Below are 20,348 nucleotides of genomic sequence, written 5' to 3'. Positions count from 1 at the left end.
GTGAAACCTATTGAAGGGAGGGATTAGTTAAGGGAACATATATACCTATATATCATGCAAGTATTAACAATATTACTGGATGCCCTTTATCTGGTGAGCACACCTTGAACCGCCTCTAAATACGTATAATACTGGTTATAGCAGAATAATGTCAGCGGATTGGTCTTTGCTACAAAGACCCTCCTGATAGGTTGTCATGGTTTCCCAACCTTTCACTTTCGGCTCGTAAGCAATACAAAACTCAGATGCTGAGAGTAACGCCAGACTACCCCACACTTTCCCAATTAGTCCATCATCTTTCATCGGTCCGGCCCTAAGCCTAGGTTTCTCCTTTGTAGTTGACCTTGCTGCCTATTCTCTCTTCTGGAACTTTTAAGGGAGTATAGGTACATCATTATCTGCGACTGGAGCTTAATCAATAGGCCTTGTTTTTGACTTCTGAATCATGTGTGAGGAGACCACAAATGTGTCCATTTGGACCTTCTTTTTACTGCTATTTGATTCAATTATGCTGCGTGTCATTACTCCTCTCGGCCGCTAGAGACTTGCTCACTCCACCTTGCATAGGCTTTTCGCATCTTTTGTCCAATACTTGACTCTTGCAGATGGTTTCCTCTTTACTTAATCTAAGAGAAATGTGTCCTACATACATGGCTAATCCTTTTGACTCCCCTTGTCTCTTGTAATTATTCCTTGAAGTAGCCTCCTTGATCCCAGGCCAATAGACTCCTGTTTATTCCTCAAAGCAAGCTGTTTTTCCAGTGTCTCCTGATTCTGCAGCCCTACCTCTGAGGTAGCTTGATTGGTTTCCATATGAGTCCAACTTCCATCTTTCCGTCATGGCTACGTTATGTTTTCTTCTGCAGCAATCCTCTATATGTCTCGTCTACCTTGGTTTCTGCGTATATATACACATATTAGTCAGCAGGTTACTTTATCTTCTTTGCATATATGATTTCTTCATATTCGATTACATTTGCCTCTTGTTACTTCAGTTACCTCTTTATGCTTTAAGTATTTGCACATTGTTTTAGTATGTCTCAGTATCTTTCATTCATGATGTCACTCTGCCCTTGTCAGATTTCACTTATAGCTATATGATGTCCAATGGTGTGTACCGACATCCTTCCACTCTTTCAGTGTGATTGTACATTTTATAGAGTTTTCTGAGTACATATCGTCTCTCATAAACACAATGTGGTATTGGGATGATACCTGGTGTTCCACATAGCGCTCTTCTCCTGCTGTTCCAGCATGACGGAGGCGAGGGGGCAGGAGCTAGGGATGACGTGTCCACCTACTCCCCTACAGAGAGATTGAGTTCCACCTGTCCCTTATTGCTGATAACTTCTCAGGCTACCTCACTGTTAGTTCCTCGCTCCCAGAAATGCTGGCGAAAATCTCCAATTTTGGCCGCCTTTCCGGATTAAAAATCAAAGTATTCAAGTCATGCAAAATGCCTTCAAGGCAGGTTGGGTCCAGCCTGTACTCTCGATCTAGATATACGGGTATGAGGATGGACAAACAATGTATACTGTAACTGGGGGGGTTTCTGACAAGAGATCTCAAGGCATTGGAGAAATCAAACTATGACCCCTTGACAATTGAGGCAGATCTTCAGCACTGGGAACCCTTGTTATTCTCTTGGTATGGTTGTATGACTTCCATTAAAATGAATGTACTCTCCGGCCTTCTCTACCTATTCTCTGCCCTCCCAACAAACCTTCCAGAAAAGTACTTTAGTGATTGGAATAGCGCATTGCGTAGATTTGTGTGGCAGAATAAGAAGCACAGAGTGAAAATGGCCACCCTCACGCTCCGAAGAGACCAGGGGGGATTTGGCCCACCCGATGTCTATCTGTATTACATGGCCGCCCAATTACAAGTCATGTTGGAACACATGAGGGAGTACATGAGGACTTACTCGAGAATTTAGAAACACACCCACTGAAAGTTAGAGTTTTCCTTTGGGCCCTGCTTAAAGATATCCCCGGTTTAATGGTGTGAATAGAATGATGTCCTCTTGGCCCTCTTCTTTTTTTAAATTACGTTTTATTTGTTTTAATCTTGTACAAACAATACAAAGGTCAAAAGTAGGAAGCTCCAACATTGTGCAACCAGAGATACGTTTAGTCTCTTGTTCATAGTAGGTGACCACCTTGAGAATTTGCATCAACTAGTTGAGTGGGGGTGAAAATAGTAAAGGTCATAGGACCAAAGCCTTCATCAGATGGTGCCCGACGTAGGACCATGGGAGTATAATAAAGTAACAGTGTGCATGCAAGGGGGCCACATGTTCAAATGTCTCTTGGCCCTCTTCTATGTTCTTGGTGTGGGGCCCTCTGTTTGATCTGCCCCAACTAGGGTTGAGGTTCTCCCAAAAGTGGTCTGACAGGGGACACGAAAGGGCAGGCCAGCTGTTCAAGGAGAGTGAATTTTTGTACTTTACGGAAATAAGCAACGTACTGGGTGATGATGCAGTAACTGTTTTTAATTACCTTCGGATTAAGGGGATTTTCACAGATCAAAGATGGGGCGACTCTTTGACTAGGAACCTGACCCTTTTCAAGAAAGTACTTGATTCCTCAACTACGCAGAGGGGTATCCTCTCAAGTATATATAAGGTCCTGGTGATGTCGAATATGACAGGCAGATAAACTTTTAAGAGATACTGGATTTAACTTGCGGGGAGGGGGGAAAAACGGATGAGGAGTGGGCAAAAATCTTCAGGGTGACCTTTGATGGGAATCTGTTTACCTCCACAATGAAACATTACTATAAGATATTACAGGGTTGGCATAGTGATCCATTGAAGATCTCAAGAATGTTTGCAAGTGCCCCCCCCACTACCCAAATGGGCAAGTATACTCACTCTCTCTCTCTCTCCTGTGGTGGCATTGCTCCAAAATACGTATTTTCTGGGAAGAACTCCTAAACTGGAGTAAAGAACTCACAGGAGTACAGCTTAGTATGGACCTTCTCCAGATGATCCTGGGTGTCCCAGCAAAGGATAGGGAGGAGTATAGATTCGCCGGGATGTGGGAAGCAAGGGTTAGAGCAGGGAGACTGGTGATAGCCCAGCAATGGGAGGGTGGGCAATTTATGATATTTTAGGTTATTTATAACATGCTTAATCCCCGGGGCTCGAACCTGTGTTGCTCCATGTCACCTTGCTTCCAAGGTGAGCATGTTGCCCCTGAGCTATCCTCCCAAGACCCGCAAAAAAGGGAGCAGAAATTGCACGATATGTTGGTCATGGAGAAACTGACAGCAATGGTCAATAATCAATTAGGGTCCTGGTCCGTAGGAATGGGAGCCCCTGATATGCAAATGGGAGGGAGACTACACTGATCCTTCTTGAATGTAGAATGGATGGAACGCTAAGGATGTGGCGAGATTTGGGGGGAGCCAATCCAAGAAGTTTGTTAGGATCTGTTAGTGTCATCCGTGGAACTCTGCTAACCTCGGTCTGCGACACAGTTAGAATCGGTATTTAAGAATAAAAGCAAATAAAATTAAAGTTTTAAAAAAATGACTGGAAATCTTTGTTTCTCAGCAGCACCTCTAACTCATCTGACATGAAAGATAGAAATAACCACCATAGTTACAACTTCAACCCGATTTCATAGTTATCAGCACCCCTACTCCATAGCCCCTTCTCTTCTACACTCCTGCCCCCAGCATGAACAGGAACAGTGTTTTTTTGCATAGCTACATTTTTTTTTTAAAGCTACGATCGGGTGCATCCCAGCAATGACCGTGGCTTAGCTCTGCCCGCACTGATCCCGCTTTCTGCATTTGTCCAAAAGTACTTCTAGAGTAGAGAGTATTGCTGGGTTACAGAGGTCTTATGGCAGAAAGGGGTCTATAGAGTAGGAGTACAGTAGTCATAGTGGGGAGCAGCACCTCCTTACTCCCATAGCCCCTCTTTTCCTCCATACACATGGGAGATGATCACACAAGTTGTGGCAGAGTGTACTTGAACTTGAGCCCCGATCTTTCCGCGATTGCAGAAACGCCCCACGTGTGTTGATGTTCAACATGGCAGTAGTGTTGTCTGCAGGGGTGGGAAAACTGGCCCCTTCAAGGAGGGAAGGAAAGCTTCCAAATCCAGGGAAATCGACTTGAGTCCAATTTCAACTATGTGGGATGCCGAATTGTCTGGGCTCCAGGGTATCTGGACTTTCAGGATTCTGAATTTTGTTCCCCAGCCATGTTCTTTCTAGAGAGGGGAGTCTGCTACCTTTTTTGTATTTTTTCAATGAACTTGGCAATGGTCACCCTGAGTTACCTGGGGGGAACTCAGACGTGCAACCCTTGGTCACTGTGCTTAGAGAGGGACAGCTCCACCTCACTGATGAGGCCCAACAAGGCTGAAACATGTGTCTGGGGTTTCTGTTGTTACTCTTGTTCAAAGGAGGTTTGCCTGGCATTGCTGTGCTTAACTTGCTCTTGTGAGCGGGACAGAGACTGATATACAAATGGATATTCCTCCTTTGTGAAAAGTACAGTGAGCAAAAAGCGATGGGTGCGGACTCTCAAAGTGGAGAAAAACCACAGAACAGGTTATCATGCAATGTTCTTTCTAGAGAGGGGCGCCTGCTACCTTTTTTGTGTTCTCCAACCAAACATGGGACAAATCCATGCTTGAAATAGTATCCATCAAGCAGTACCCCTGAGTCAAGTTCCTGTGGCAATACCACCCCTGCTCTCCTGGAAAACAAGACTCTGTAAAAACTGTGGCTGGTGAGCCTGACTGCACTGGGCAGCCAGGTGCAGCAGGACACACATTTCTCAATGCTTGAACGAGGAACCGTCCGCACACAAGATGCTACATGGCCCAGGAGTTTCTAGAACCAGGGGGCCACGGTCTCCTGCTTCATCAAGAAGCAATGAATCGCCAAGCCAATGCCCTTGATTCAGTACAGAGCGGGACATATTCTGTCCTGCTTCGTGTGATAGACCAAGGCCAACGACTGGGGTGGAATCAGAGAGAGCTTCTTCTGGGAGACCGCAAGGCACGTAGATTCACGCGGGGCTCAAGGGCGGAGAACACCTCTGCTAAAGGGTCTCCGAGCAGCGAATCTCAGGCAGGCAGCCACTGCCAGCAGCACTTCCGTGAGTGCTCGTTGGCCCTGAGGACATGCAACAGAAGACCTCTGTATTAGAACTACCAGGGAGAAAAACACAGGAACAGCCTGTGAGAGACAGACAGCGAGCGCGAGAGAGAGAGAAGAGAGAATAGAGAGAAAGAGAGAGGGGAGAGAAAGAGACAGGGAGAGGAAGAGACACAGAAATAACAGAGGAGAGAGAGCGAAAGATGGGAAGAAAGGGGGTGAGAGCTAGAGAGAGAGAGATGGAGCGATAGAGACAGCAAGAAGGATGGGAGATAGAGAGCGAGAAAGTGAGAGAGGGGGTAGAGAAAGAGGGTAGAGAAAGAGATAGGGAGCAGGTGAGACACAGAGAAATAAAGGAGAAAGAGAGATGGGGAGGAGGAGGGGTTTAGAGAGAGAGATGGAGAGACAGACGGAGAAGGATGGGATAGAGGGATTGAGAAAGAGATGAGGGGAAGAGGCACAGAAATAACGGAGGAGAATAAGAGATGGGAAGAAATAGGGAGGAAGCTAGAGAGAATGGAGAGATAGAGACATAGAGAAGGATGTGAGAGATATAGAGAAAGAGGAGAGGGAGAGAGAGAGAGAGACAGAGAGAAGGATGGGAGGGGGAGAGAGAGAGAGAGAGAGAAAAGAAGAGAGAGAGAGAGAGAAAAGAAGAGAGGGAGAAAGAGAGAGCGAGAGAGTAGAGAGAAAGAGAGAGGAGAGAGAAAGAGACAGGGAGAGGAAGAGACACAGAAATAGCAGGAGAGAGATGGAGATGGGAACAAAGAGGCAGAGGGCTAGAGAGAGAGAGATGGAACGATAGAGACAACAAGAAGGATGGAAGATAGAGAGCGGTTCCTAGTGATAGTCTCGACATCCAAAGCATCGAATGCAAAAGCCTCGGAAAAAAAGTATTGAAAAAATGCATTTTTAAAGAAAATGTTTTAACGGGGGCCCCCTTCAACCCCTGTTTTTTACCCCTTAAAACCCATTTTAATAAAAAGAAACCTAACCCACAAAAAAATGCATTTTTTCGAGGATTTTGAATTCGATGCTTTTGCATTCGATGATTTGTATTCGAGGGAATCACTGGATACCATAGAGAGCGAGAAAGCGAGAGAGAGAGAGAGAGGGGGTAGAGAGAGAGGTAGAGAAAGAGCGGGAGAGGAAGAGACACATAGAAAATAAAGGAGGAGAAAGAGAGATGGGGGAAAGAGGGAGACTAGAGAGAGAGAGAGATGGAGAGACAGAGAAGGATGGGAGGGAGAGAGTAGTAGAGAGAGAGAGAGAGAGAAAGAGATAGGGAGAGGAAGAGACACAGAAATAATGGAGGAGAAAGAGAGTTGGGAAGAAAGAGGCGAGATGGAAAGACAGAGACAGAGACGGATGGGAGAGATAGAGAGAGAGAGATAGAGAGAGAGAGGGGGATATGGAGAAAAGAGAGAGACAGATTGAGAGAGATAGCGAGAGAGAGAAAGAGAGAGGGTAAGAGGGATAAAGGAAGAGAAAGAGTGAGAGGGGAAGAGAGGAAGAGAGAGAAGGTGACCGAGAGAGAGAGAGAGAGGGGGTGGAGAGAGAGGGGGAGAGAAATAGATAGGAAGAGACACAGAAATAACAGAGGAGAGAAAGGGATGGGAAGAAAGAGGCAGAGAGCTAGAGAGACAGAGAAGGATGGGAGAGATAGAGAGGTAGAGAGAGAGAGAGAGAGAGAGAGAGAGGAGAGAGAGTGACGGAAAGAGAGAGAGGGGGATATGGAGCGAAGAGACAGAGAGACAGATGGGTGATAGAGAGATAGCGAGAGAGAGAAAGAGGGAGAGGGGAAGAGACGAAGAGAGAGAGGGTGACCGAGAGAGAGAGAGAGAGAGAGAGAGAGAGAGGGGGTAAAGAGAGAGGGGGAGCGAAATAGATAGGAAGAGACACAGAAATAACAGAGGCGAGAAAGGGATTGGAAGAAAGAGGCAGAGAGCTAGATGCGTAGACAGGGTAGGCCTGAGCAGGCAAGGCCCAGCCAAAATCTGGAAATGCCCACTCAGGAGCACTGTAAATGCCCAGACAGATATTAATGTCACTGCGGTGGGCCCAACTACATTAGCTTCAGGCCCCACTTGTTAGATATTCCGGGCTACGCTGCTGGCTAGAGATAGAGAGATGGAGCGATAGAGACAGGGAGAAGGATGGGAGATAGAAAGCAAGAAAGAGAGAGAGAGAAGTTAGAGAAAGAGACAGGGAGAGAAAGTGACAGAGAAATAATGGAGGAAAAGGAGAGATGGGGAAATAGAGGGGGTGAGCTAGAGAGAGATGGAGGGATAGAGACACGGAGAAGGATATGATATAGAAAGCGAGAAAGTGAGAGAGAGGGTAGAGAAAGAGACAGGGAGAGGAAGTGACATAGAGAAATAAAGGAGGAAAAAGAGAGATGGGGAGGTAGAGGGGGTGAGCTAGAGAGAGATGGAGGGATAGAGACAACAAGAAGGATGAAAGATAGAGAGCGGTTCCTAGTGATAGTCTCGACACCCAAAGCATCGAATGCAAAAGCCTCGGAAAAAAAGTATCGAAAAAATGCATTTTTAAAGAAAATGTTTTAACGGGGGCCCCCTTCAACCCCTGTTTTTTACCCCTTAAAACCCATTTTAATAAAAAGAAACCTAACCCACAAAAAAATGCATTTTTTCGAGGATTTTGCATTCAATGCTTTTGCATTCGATGATTTGTATTCGAGGGAATCACTGGATACCATAGAGAGCGAGAAAGCGAGAGAGAGAGAGAGAGGGGGTAGAGAGAGAGGGTAGAGAAAGAGCGGTAGAGGAAGAGACACAGAGAAAATAAAGGAGGAGAAAGAGAGATGGGGGAAAGAGGGAGACTAGAGAGAGAGAGAGATGGAGAGACAGAGAAGGATGGGAGGGAGAGAGTAGTAGAGAGAGAGAGAGAGAGAAAGAGATAGGGAGAGGAAGAGACACAGAAATAATGGAGGAGAAAGAGAGTTGGGAAGAAAGAGGCGAGATGGAAAGACAGAGACAGAGACGGATGGGAGAGATAGAGAGAGAGAGATAGAGAGAGAGAGGGGGATATGGAGAAAAGAGAGAGACAGATTGAGAGAGATAGCGAGAGAGAGAAAGAGAGAGGGTAAGAGGGATAAAGGAAGAGAAAGAGTGAGAGGGGAAGAGAGGAAGAGAGAGAGGGTGACCGAGAGAGAGAGAGAGAGGGGGTGGAGAGAGAGGGGGAGAGAAATAGATAGGAAGAGACACAGAAATAACAGAGGAGAGAAAGGGATGGGAAGAAAGAGGCAGAGAGCTAGAGAGACAGAGAAGGATGGGAGAGATAGAGAGGTAGAGAGAGAGAGAGAGAGAGAGAGAGAGAGAGGAGAGGGAGTGACGGAAAGAGAGAGAGGGGGATATGGAGCGAAGAGACAGAGAGACAGATGGGTGATAGAGAGATAGTGAGAGAGAGAAAGAGGGAGAGGGGAAGAGACGAAGAGAGAGAGGGTGACCGAGAGAGAGAGAGAGAGAGAGAGAGAGGGGGTAAAGAGAGAGGGGGAGCGAAATAGATAGGAAGAGACACAGAAATAACAGAGGCGAGAAAGGGATTGGAAGAAAGAGGCAGAGAGCTAGATGCGTAGACAGGGTAGGCCTGAGCAGGCAAGGCCCAGCCAAAATCTGGAAATGCCCACTCAGGAGCACTGTAAATGCCCAGACAGATATTAATGTCACTGCGGTGGGCCCAACTACATTAGCTTCAGGCCCCACTTGTTAGATATTCCGGGCTATGCTGCTGGCTAGAGATAGAGAGATGGAGCGATAGAGACAGGGAGAAGGATGGGAGATAGAAAGCAAGAAAGAGAGAGAGAGAAGTTAGAGAAAGAGACAGGGAGAGAAAGTGACAGAGAAATAATGGAGGAAAAGGAGAGATGGGGAAATAGAGGGGGTGAGCTAGAGAGAGATGGAGGGATAGAGACAGGGAGAAGGATATGATATAGAAAGCGAGAAAGTGAGAGAGAGAGAGGGTAGAGAAAGAGACAGGGAGAGGAAGTGACATAGAGAAATAAAGGAGGAAAAAGAGAGATGGGGAGGTAGAGGGGGTGAGCTAGAGAGAGATGGAGGGATAGAGACAGAGAAGGATGGGAGGGAGAGAGAGAGAGAGTAGAGAGAGAGAAAGAGAAGAGATATAGGAATAGAGAAATAGAGCGTGAGACAGAGAGTAGAGAGAGAGGGGAGAGAAAGATAGGGAGAGGAAGAGACAGAAATAACGGAGGAGAAAGAGAGTTGGGAAGAAAGAGGCGAAATGGAAAGACAGAGACAGAGACGGATGGGAGAGATAGAGAGAGAGATAAAGAGAGAGAGGAGAGGGGCGACAGAGAGAGAGAGAGGGGGATACGGAGAAAAGAGAGAGACAGATTGACAGAGATAGCGAGAGAGAGAAAGAGAGAGGGTAAGAGGGATAAAGGAAGAAAAAAAGTGAGAGGGGAAGAGAGGAAGAGAGAGAGGGTGACCGAGAGAGAGAGAGAGAGAGAGAGAGAGGGGGTAGAGAGAGAGGGGGAGATAAATAGATAGGAAGAGACACAGAAATAACAGAGGAGAGAAAGGGATGGGAAGAAAGAGGCAGAGAGCTAGAGAGACAGAGAAGGATGGGAGAGATAGAGAGGTAGAGAGAGAGAGAGAGAGGAGAGGGAGTGACAGAAAGAGAGAGAGGGGGATATGGAGCGAAGAGACAGAGAGACAGATGGGTGATAGAGAGATAGCGAGAGAGAGAAAGAGGGAGAGGGGAAGAGACGAAGAGAGAGAGGGTGACCGAGAGAGAGAGAGAGAGGGGGGGGGTAAAGAGAGAGGGGGAGCGAAATAGATAGGAAGAGACACAGAAATAACAGAGGCGAGAAAGGGATGGGAAGAAAGAGGCAGAGAGCTAGAGAGACAGAGAAGGATGGGAGAGATAGAGAGGTAGAGAGAGAGAGAGAGAGAGAGAGAGAGAGAGAGAGGAGAGGGAGTGACGGAAAGAGAGAGAGGGGGATATGGAGCGAAGAGACAGAGAGACAGATGGGTGATAGAGAGATAGCGAGAGAGAGAAAGAGGGAGAGGGGAAGAGACGAAGAGAGAGAGGGTGACCGAGAGAGAGAGAGAGAGAGAGAGAGAGAGAGAGAGAGAGGGGGTAAAGAGAGAGGGGGAGCGAAATAGATAGGAAGAGACACAGAAATAACAGAGGCGAGAAAGGGATTGGAAGAAAGAGGCAGAGAGCTAGATGCCTAGACAGGGTAGGCCTGAGCAGGCAAGGCCCAGCCAAAATCTGGAAATGCCCACTCAGGAGCACTGTAAATGCCCAGACAGATATTAATGTCACTGCGGTGGGCCCAACTACATTAGCTTCAGGCCCCACTTGTTAGATATTCCGGGCTACGCTGCTGGCTAGAGATAGAGAGATGGAGCGATAGAGACAGGGAGAAGGATGGGAGATAGAAAGCAAGAAAGAGAGAGAGAGAGAAGTTAGAGAAAGAGACAGGGAGAGAAAGTGACAGAGAAATAATGGAGGAAAAGGAGGGATGGGGAAATAGAGGGGGTGAGCTAGAGAGAGATGGAGGGATAGAGACAGGGAGAAGGATATGATATAGAAAGCGAGAAAGTGAGAGAGAGAGAGGGTAGAGAAAGAGACAGGGAGAGGAAGTGACATAGAGAAATAAAGGAGGAAAAAGAGAGATGGGGAGGTAGAGGGGGTGAGCTAGAGAGAGATGGGATAGAGACAGAGAAGGATGGGAGGGAGGGAGAGAGAGAGAGAGTAGAGAGAGAGAAAGAGAAGAGATATAGGAATAGAGAAATAGAGCGTGAGACAGAGAGTAGAGAGAGAGGGGAGAGAAAGATAGGGAGAGGAAGAGACACAGAAATAACGGAGGAGAAAGAGAGTTGGGAAGAAAGAGGCGAGATGGAAAGACAGAGACAGAGACGGATGGGAGAGATAGAGAGAGATAGAGAGAGAGAGGAGAGGGGCGACAGAGAGAGAGAGAGGGGGATACGGAGAAAAGAGAGAGACAGATTGACAGAGATAGCGAGAGAGAGAAAGAGAGAGGGTAAGAGGGATAAAGGAAGAAAAAGAGTGAGAGGGGAAGAGAGGAAGAGAGAGAGGGTGACCGAGAGAGAGAGAGAGGGGGTAGAGAGAGAGGGGGAGATAAATAGATAGGAAGAGATACAGAAATAACAGAGGAGAGAAAGGGATGGGAAGAAAGAGGCAGAGAGCTAGAGAGACAGAGAAGGATGGGAGAGATAGAGAGGTAGAGAGAGAGAGAGAGAGAGAGAGAGAGAGGGGAGAGGGAGTGACAGAAAGAGAGAGAAGGGGATATGGAGCAAAGAGACAGAGAGACAGATGGGTGATATAGAGATAGCGAGAGAGAGAAAGAGGGAGAGGGGAAGAGACGAAGAGAGAGAGGGTGACCGAGAGAGAGAGAGAGAGAGAGAGAGAGGGGGTGGAGAGAGAGGGGGAGAGAAATAGATAGGAAGAGACACAGAAATAACAGAGGAGAGAAAGGGATGGGAAGAAAGAGGCAGAGAGCTAGAGAGACAGAGAAGGATGGGAGAGATAGAGAGGTAGAGAGAGAGAGAGAGAGAGAGAGAGAGAGAGAGAGAGAGAGAGGAGAGGGAGTGACGGAAAGAGAGAGAGGGGGATATGGAGCGAAGAGACAGAGAGACAGATGGGTGATAGAGAGATAGCGAGAGAGAGAAAGAGGGAGAGGGGAAGAGACGAAGAGAGAGAGGGTGACCGAGAGAGAGAGAGAGAGAGAGAGAGAGAGAGAGAGAGGGGGTAAAGAGAGAGGGGGAGCGAAATAGATAGGAAGAGACACAGAAATAACAGAGGCGAGAAAGGGATTGGAAGAAAGAGGCAGAGAGCTAGATGCCTAGACAGGGTAGGCCTGAGCAGGCAAGGCCCAGCCAAAATCTGGAAATGCCCACTCAGGAGCACTGTAAATGCCGAGACAGATATTAATGTCATTGCGGTGGGCCCAACTACATTAGCTTCAGGCCCCACTTGTTAGATATTCCGGGCTACGCTGCTGGCTAGAGATAGAGAGATGGAGCGATAGAGACAGGGAGAAGGATGGGAGATAGAAAGCAAGAAAGAGAGAGAGAGAAGTTAGAGAAAGAGACAGGGAGAGAAAGTGACAGAGAAATAATGGAGGAAAAGGAGAGATGGGGAAATAGAGGGGGTGAGCTAGAGAGAGATGGAGGGATAGAGACAGGGAGAAGGATATGATATAGAAAGCGAGAAAGTGAGAGAGAGAGAGGGTAGAGAAAGAGACAGGGAGAGGAAGTGGCATAGAGAAATAAAGGAGGAAAAAGAGAGATGGGGAGGTAGAGGGGGTAAGCTAGAGAGAGATGGAGGGATAGAGACAGAGAAGGATGGGAGGGAGAGAGAGAGAGAGAGTAGAGAGAGAGAAAGAGAAGAGATATAGGAATAGAGAAATAGAGCGTGAGACAGAGAGTAGAGAGAGAGGAGAGAGAAAGATAGGGAGAGGAAGAGACACAGAAATAACGGAGGAGAAAGAGAGATGGGAGGAAAGAGGGTGAGGGCTAGAGAGAGATGGAGGGATAGATATAGAGAAGTATGGAGAGGAAGAGACACAGCAATAAAGGAGGAGAGAGAGGAAGAGAGAGACGATGGGAGATAGAGAGAGAGGTAGAAAGGTGGAGATATAGAGACATAGAGAAGAATGGGTGAGAGAAGAGAGAGGGATGGAGCGATAGAGACAGCGAACGATGGGAGAGATAGAGAGAGATAGGGAGAGAGAGGGGGAGAGAAAGAGCAAGGGAAAGAAAGAGACACAGAGAAATAAAGGAGGAGAAAGAGTGACGGGAAAAGAGGGAGAGGGGGTGAGAGAGATGAGAGATAGAGAGAAGGATGGGAACGAGTGAGGATAGAGAGACAGAGAGAGGGATGGAGAGATAGAGACAGAGAAGGATGGGAGATAGAGAGAGAGAGGGGGAGTGAGCGAGAGACAGAGACAGAGAGAAGGATGGAAGGGGGATAGAGGAAGAGAGAAAGAGAGAGGGAAAGCGAGAGAGTGAGGGGTAAAGAGGGGAGGGAAAGAGCTAGGGAGAGAAAGAGACCGAAATAAAGGAGGAGAAAGATGGAAAGATAGAGACAGAGAGAATGATGGGAAATACAGAGCTATGTAGAGGGGAGGTGGTGTAGAGGGGGTAGAGAGAGAGAGAGGGGCTGAGGGGGTAGAGCGAGAGAGAAAGAGAGAGAGAGAGAGAGAGAGAGAGGGGGAGAGAGAGAGAGAAAGAGAGAGAGAGAGAGAGACGAAAAAACGAGCTGGGCTTCTGGGGGTGACCTTGGGCTGAAAGGTCCAAGGGGTGAGACGGTCTTGGCTCATGTTACTGGGCTGATGGAGGATTTGCAGCCCGGTCTCGCAGCGCTCTCCTGACAGTGCTTTGGCGTGGTCGGGCTTCTGTGCCTGTGCTCTACGTAGACCTAAACTGGGGCTGTCATGTGTGTCTTCAGCGGCTCAGAGAGAAATGCTAGGGGTCATACCGTGTCTGAAAGGGGGCTCTGGGCACCGAAGAGGCCTGCAGCCGGCCATTAGGAGCTGTCGCCATAGTCCAAGGTGCATGGGTGGTGATGAAGCAGAGACGGCTGAAGACTGCTTAGTCCTAAACGTTAGGTTATGCTGTCCCGTACTAAATGGAGATACATAAGGGGGAATACGGAGAGGGGGGATGTCCTGCGTGTTCAGTGGAAATGTGTAATGCATTCTGTAGCATCTCACATGGGACTGGCTACAGATGTTTGCGTGACCCCGTCTTCCTTGTGTTGAATGAGGCGGGGTTAACAAAAGGGACGCCTTGGAATTTAGACTTTGATTAGGTTCTTTTTGGACATGGGGAAGGGCTCTGTCGTCCACGTGTTTGTCCAAGAACGCGTGTCCACCCGTGCAGAGGCTCGAATCCCTATCAAAGAAAAGCTGCCAGTTTTCTTAGATGGGATTTTTCAGAGTCTGCCACCATACCTTCGCCATCTTACTATGGTCCAACACCAGAAGAAGCCATTGAGCTGCTTGACAGGACTACATCCACCATTAACCCTTCCTGGGGGGCCGAAAGAGCACAGGAAGTTGTCAGTAACGGAGGGGGGTGCTTCTGTGTGTAAGTACGGCAGTCTCCAACAGACCTGCCAACAAGGTAGGACCTTTCCATTGTTGCCAACATGATCCATTCCAGGTGCTCAATCAGTCCTGTTTTCAGTTTGGGTTATTAGGTGTTTATTTTGACACCTACAAACCTAAACGATTGCATAGAGTACAGATAAGGAGAAATGCCATATGAGGAGGGACACACAGCTTGTAGATGTTGTTTGGCTATTTGCCCACCCATTGCCATGCTAATCCCTATGGCCATTCCCACTGCGTTACTGCCCCTCCCCACCCAAAAGACCTCTAAATAGGAACTATTTAGCTCGCTTTAATCCAGCCTTACCAGCAAACGCTGCACTGGAAGTCCCTGCCAGCGTTTTTCCAAAGCAGTCTTCGGAGAGTTAATGACTTAATTAAGGAATAAGCTTATTGCTATTACTACCCCGGCCCGTAAGACCAGGGTACTAAGAGCATTTTATTTTGTGTTCTGAAACACTCTGGCGTTTCGGAACAGAAAACATTTTTTTTTCAATAAATGCCCGCCATGGAAGGGAAAACAGAGTCTTATTTTTCTTTTCCATGGCGACCATTCAAAAGGAATACAAAAAGGTAAACAAACAAAATGGCGGCAATTAGAAAAATAGGGAAAATGTAAACAAACAAAATTGTCGTCATGGAATGGAAAGAAGGGACTACGTGTACTTCCTTTCCATGACGGTCTGACGAAGATCGGGAGCAGATGCGCTGGGGATAGAAATGTTCTCAACGTGTCTACTCCTGAAATGGAACAAAAAGAAGGTAAGTGGGGTTGGGAGGGTGAGGAGGGGATTGTTTGGATGTGGCGGAATGGGGAGGGAATACACTTACATCGATCCCCGGCAGGGCAAGATGGCAGCCTCCAGCAGTGTGGTTGCTCGGAGCGGGGATACCCCGTTTCGAGCCTCTTCATTGGCTGAGGGGCTGCCACATGGGGACAAAGGAAAGAAATGTTGGGAGAGAGATTCCCGGTCGGGTAAAGCCCCGGCGAGGGCCAATCAGATTGATTGTTACAATCTGATTGACCCTCACCGTGTGCTATTTGGAGATGTAAACACGCTAGTGGTGTAATAAAAATGTCTTAGCCAGGTCTGCCTTTAGCCACTTGATTTATAAGCACTATGCATGCTCTTCTCTGAAGTCCTGTTAAAAACAACTATTGGCAAAGTCAACAGTTTTGGCTTGTGTATAAGTATTAGGCATTTGCACGCCACTGATATCAGATGGTAGTCACACCATTTTGCAGGTTGTGCCACAAAAACCCAAACAGTTGTCATTGCCAATTCTTGTTAACTTTGCATTCTGGGACTTAAAGCCTGAGTTTTAAAGTGGGAAAAGCAGACCAACAAATCACAGAATGCAAAGAAAAAACAGGACTGGATAAGCACCTATGGATGGGAACGGATCATGTTGTGATCTAAGCCATTTCTCCTGTATCACTGACTTTAAAACAAGATTTGGTATCCTAAGATTAGAGATAATTTGAGGACAATTTTTTGGCCTGAATGGTTTTTGATGGATATTAAACTGGTTTCTGACTTGGGGAATGAAGGTCGGTGGTTGACTGCTGTAGAGATGAGAGAGAGATGGAATTTTGTTGGACTATCGGACTCGGCATATAGACGTCTGAAGAGGGCGGTAGGTGAGGTGGACTGGGCTGATTCTTGGGATGTGAAGGCCTTTCTGACTGAATCAGATGGGAAAGGTGGTGGTTTAGCCAGTAGATTGTACAAGCTATTTGTGTCAAATTGTCGGAAGAATGATGATTTGCGGAGAGTTTGGAGTGAGAGAATAGGGTCTGAAATAGATATTGATGCATGGCAGAATGTGTGTAGCAATGTCTCTCTATGTTCACTGAACTTGAGTGAGAGATCCTGCCAAGTCAAGATTCTGAATCGAGTGTACTGGTGCCCTGAGAGACTACATATAAGAGGTATGTCAGATAATGCAGATAGTTGGGGTTGTATTCAGGAGGTAGGATCACTAGAAGACATGTTATGGAGCTGTGTGAGGGCCAGAGATTTTTGGAACAAAGTCTGTGAGGTGTGTGGAAGAATTATTGGTGGAGGATCTGTTTTGGATTTTAGGACGGTAGTCCTGTGTGATGATTCAGGGTTGGATGATGTTTGCTCAGCCCTGAAAAAGTGGATCTATAGGGCATTCATTGTGGCCAAGAGATTGATTCTCCGTGGATGGAAAGGTAGGGTCCCTCCGTCCTACGAGGAATGGATCCAAGAAATGCACAATTTGTCAAGGACAGAAAAATTGTTTTACAAACTGAAAGGTAAATTGTCTGCATATGAGAAGATTTGGAAGGTGTTCAATGATTTATTTTAGTTTCCTTTCGATTTTTTCATTCATTTCTGTACAATAGTTTGATGAATTTTTTGATTTCTGTATTTATGTATATATTATAAATAAATGAATATAAAAAAAACAAGATTTGGAGGATTGGGCGAGTTTTGAGAGATGATAGGGCAGTGATATGGTATGACAGGTTGTTTATAACGCACTTAATACCCAGAGGTTTCTAAGCGCGGACCTGGGGATCAAACCTGTATTGCTTTGTGTCGTCTGGCTTCCCAGGTGAACACGTTGCAGCTGAGCTATCCTCCCGAGAGCGGCGCGTGACCGTGTTTTCTGAACTTCGACCCATCATTTATGCAAGCATTCTCGTGTCGTAAGAGCTGCGTCGGTGGTTGCGCAGTGCCTGTTGCAGTTTTTCTTTACGCAACCTCCAGGCCTTCCGTAGGAGTACCGGGTTCCCCTGTAGTTCATATTTAAACTCAGGTGACTCGACCTATGCCTGCATTCTTAGCCGCAGGACAAATTGAGCGAGCATTTGAGCACAAAACATGGACTTTGCTGCAGAAGGAGGAACGGTTTCTAAAATGGCCACAGATTAGGGTGAACTATTAAAATGAAATCTGCTTTTTAAGATGTTGGACTCTTGACCAGTGCCAACTCCAGTCCCTACGTGGACTTCAGGCACCAACCCAAAATACCACCGCAGCAGCAGCAGAGCGCATAGAACTTGCCGACCAGACTCCGACTCCACATCCTGGATTTTCCTGGCTGAGTCTTCCTGGGAGCAGTGCAGCCGGATGCCATTCAGGGCTGTGTCGTCCTTCAGCTTGCCTTGTCTTCTCTGCACCTGGAGGAGAGGAAGGATGTGAGCGACTGAAGAAAAGGGGCACATGGCGGCATCATGACGCGTTCGCTGTGACTACGGGTCGCACTTGTAGAATAAGGCCTGTGTGTAGGAAACAACTAGCACTGAAACAGGATCACAGGGTTCAAATGACAGACTTAGAATATTCGGTCCTACACTTTGGGGTGGGTCGTGTCTGCTGTGCTGCGATACACTGAAGCGCACGCCGTGTCGCTCTCTCTGCCAAGCCACAGATCAGCCAATGTCTACGGAATCCGTATAAAAAAACAAAGAAGAAAAAATGAATGGTAGATTTGTTCGAATTTCAGTAGTACGAAAATTACATACAGCCAAACATTTCGAACAAATCTACCACACGGTACCATTGTAGCGAACAAGGGGAGTGGGGTTTGTGGGGGTGTCCGCTGTACCATTGTTCATTACAATGGCATCGGAGGTTGCAGCGGTGTCCCCCGCTCCATAAAAAATTAAGTAAAAAAAAATACATTTTAAAAAAGGGCTTTGCAGCGCCGGTTCCCATGCGCGTAAGCAAAAGCGTGCCGCCAAAAGGTAAGTAAGCGGGTGGGGGTGGTGCGCGTTACCAAAATGTCAGCGTGAGAAAAAAACCTTTTTTTTTCTTCCTCTGACATTTCTGATTCGGTTAAATCATGGACCGCCAATGTCTAGAGCACATGGGCAACGCTGTCAGGTGTTGTTTCACTGTTTGTAGAAAGAACAACCATGATTCTAAATTTGTGAACAGCTGTTTGATTCATCAAATGTGTACAGAAACTGCGGACAAGATCGGCAAATTTACTCGCCTGCACGCTGCACAAAACGCCAATTACCTTCAGTGAGAACCCATAGGCAAAGTAGCCCTGTGGGCACATTTCTGGTTTTGTCCACACCCCCCAGGGGCCTCCATTGGGAACAGTCAGGATTGACTTGTACTCTCGGGTGACGCCATATTCTGACTGTTCTTTCGTTGCAATGCTACTGAAGATGAAGGGCATCAGAGCCAAACTGCAGAACCCTGGAACGGCGGCCATTTTAGGCTCTACGGTCATCCCAACTTGGTAGAGCAGGAATTCTGGATGAGTGGGACTACCCGCGCTCTCTCGCTTTATACTCCCATGCCTGGCACAGGGTGCAGCGATTGATCCCCTCTGTAGCTCCGGTAATGGGTTCTTATCAAGAGGGATTAAAGTTTTAAAAGACTAGGTCTTAAATGTCCTTGTCTGAAAGGACATTGCATATCCATCGCAGAGAATCGTTTTGCAAGACGCATTATACCTCAAGGAACCAATTACCGGGAAGCTCAGGTGTCAACTGATAGCTTGCAACGTTCTTCTCTGTAGATGCGGCCAAAACCTAAATACCTGTCTTTTCATTAAAAGGGATTAATTTCAAAATATGACATGGTCCAGTAGGAAGTAATTAATAGTAGCTGGAGTCGTTCAAAGTGAGATAAATTGCTTTGATCTAGTGTTTCATTTGGCTTATGACATGTTTTTCAGCTTACACATTAATTCTACCTATGCTTTATAATACCATTTGCTGCCAAGTCTCCTATGACATCGCTACCAAAGCCTCGCTAATATGGGCTCACGTAATAAACAGGAAATGTCAGACGTATGTCTGAGATGCAATTGGAAAACAAAATGACTGGTAGGTTTTAAATTAATCCTAGCCTCTGCCATTGCTCTTGGCAACATACAGAGCACCGTTCTTCAACTAGCCATACCATTATATAAAAGGGAATACCATATGCAAATCAGGCTTGGTTTCACCCCAAAGAGGCAGTCCAGCCCAAACTGGTAGATCACATCCCTTCTGCACAAGACCACAAGTATCCCAGGACATGTTTTGGCCTCAACGGCATCATCAGTAAGGCGTAGCTTGGGTCTTTAGGCCCAGCTGGCACGGGACCCACGTCTGGCCATACCCGTCCCACTCGGGGTGAATTAAACAAAACAAAAGAGGTGATGGCAGAAAGGTTCAGAATTAATCGTAACCTCTGACATTGCTCTGGGTAACCCTCCAGGCCATTTTCTTTGCCTGCAAAAGGGGAAAGACCATATGCAAATAAGGCTTGGTACCACCCCAAAAGAGGCAGTGTAGCCCAAAATGCTTGGCCACATCCCTTCTGCATGGGACCACATGTGTCATCAGACATGATTCCGCCCTGGAAGCCATTAAAGTGACACAGAGTTGAGTTTGAGAGGGCTGGTTCCTCCTTAGGGGAACATGTGCATACTATTAGCCCTTGCTTGCAGGGGGCTAATGGCTACAGAATATCGCAGGGCAGGCAGAGCGACAGCAGGGAAGGTGAATCCCCAACCAGCACTTAAGGAGAGCTGTTAAGCACACTGGGCCAGGGTCATTCATTTACAGGGTGAAGATGATTTACACGCTGATTGAATTGCTTATATCCTGAGACCATGCTGAGCGGCACACAGGACATGTTTGCCACATTATTCTGTACTTTTAAAAGAAACAATAGTGATATATTGCTGTGACTGCTGTACTTTCAGATCTTTTATAGTAATGCCCTACATTTGCACAATGTATCTGAGTCCTAATCACAGCCTTTTGTATCTCCTACACAAAATTCCATTTGAGCTCTTAAACCACCACCCCAACCATGCTACTACGCCCACATCACTAGCATAGTAGTGCCCCCCCCCACAAACCCCCCTGTCGAAAGCTGCACCCCTGTATTCATGTTTGCAGACATTTTACTTTTGTGGTCAGTATTGCCACAAATTAAATGACCACCAAGCTTGGTATGCATTGCCTGTTTAAATGACTTGCACGCCCAAATCACTAACACAGACATATTTGTCAAACATTAAAAAAAAGATGTGGTCATTCTTATGTTCCCAAAATGCTTTCTGATTTCATGCAAAACAGCCAGGGGCCTTCATTTGGGCTATTTGCCACTTCCCTTTCTAAT

The 20,348-nt window shown here is 46.8% G+C and overlaps 1 protein-coding gene across 1 annotated transcript in view; it reads right to left on the bottom strand.

Annotated features, from left to right (window-relative positions):
• LOC138566656 (vitelline membrane outer layer protein 1 homolog) overlaps positions 1 to 18,539 on the bottom strand; it is a 30,847-nt gene extending 12,308 nt beyond the window's left edge. Inside the window, exons 1-2 of the mRNA XM_069644216.1 lie at positions 18,241 to 18,539; positions 17,280 to 17,395 (exon numbers count right to left, since the gene is read on the bottom strand). Of these exons, the coding sequence (XP_069500317.1) occupies positions 17,280 to 17,395; positions 18,241 to 18,459 (335 nt within the window). The 5' untranslated portion in view covers positions 18,460 to 18,539. The remainder of the gene's footprint in view (positions 1 to 17,279; positions 17,396 to 18,240) is intronic.
• Between the last annotated feature and the right edge of the window lie 1,809 nt (positions 18,540 to 20,348).

Source organism: Ambystoma mexicanum, chromosome 1p, assembly GCF_040938575.1.
Source record: "Ambystoma mexicanum isolate Mex_15411 chromosome 1p, UKY_AmexF1_1, whole genome shotgun sequence".
In the NCBI taxonomy this organism is placed as follows: Eukaryota; Metazoa; Chordata; class Amphibia; order Caudata; family Ambystomatidae; genus Ambystoma; species Ambystoma mexicanum.
Note: the sequence above shows the minus strand (reverse complement) of the source record. Positions and strands in the feature narration are given on the sequence as shown.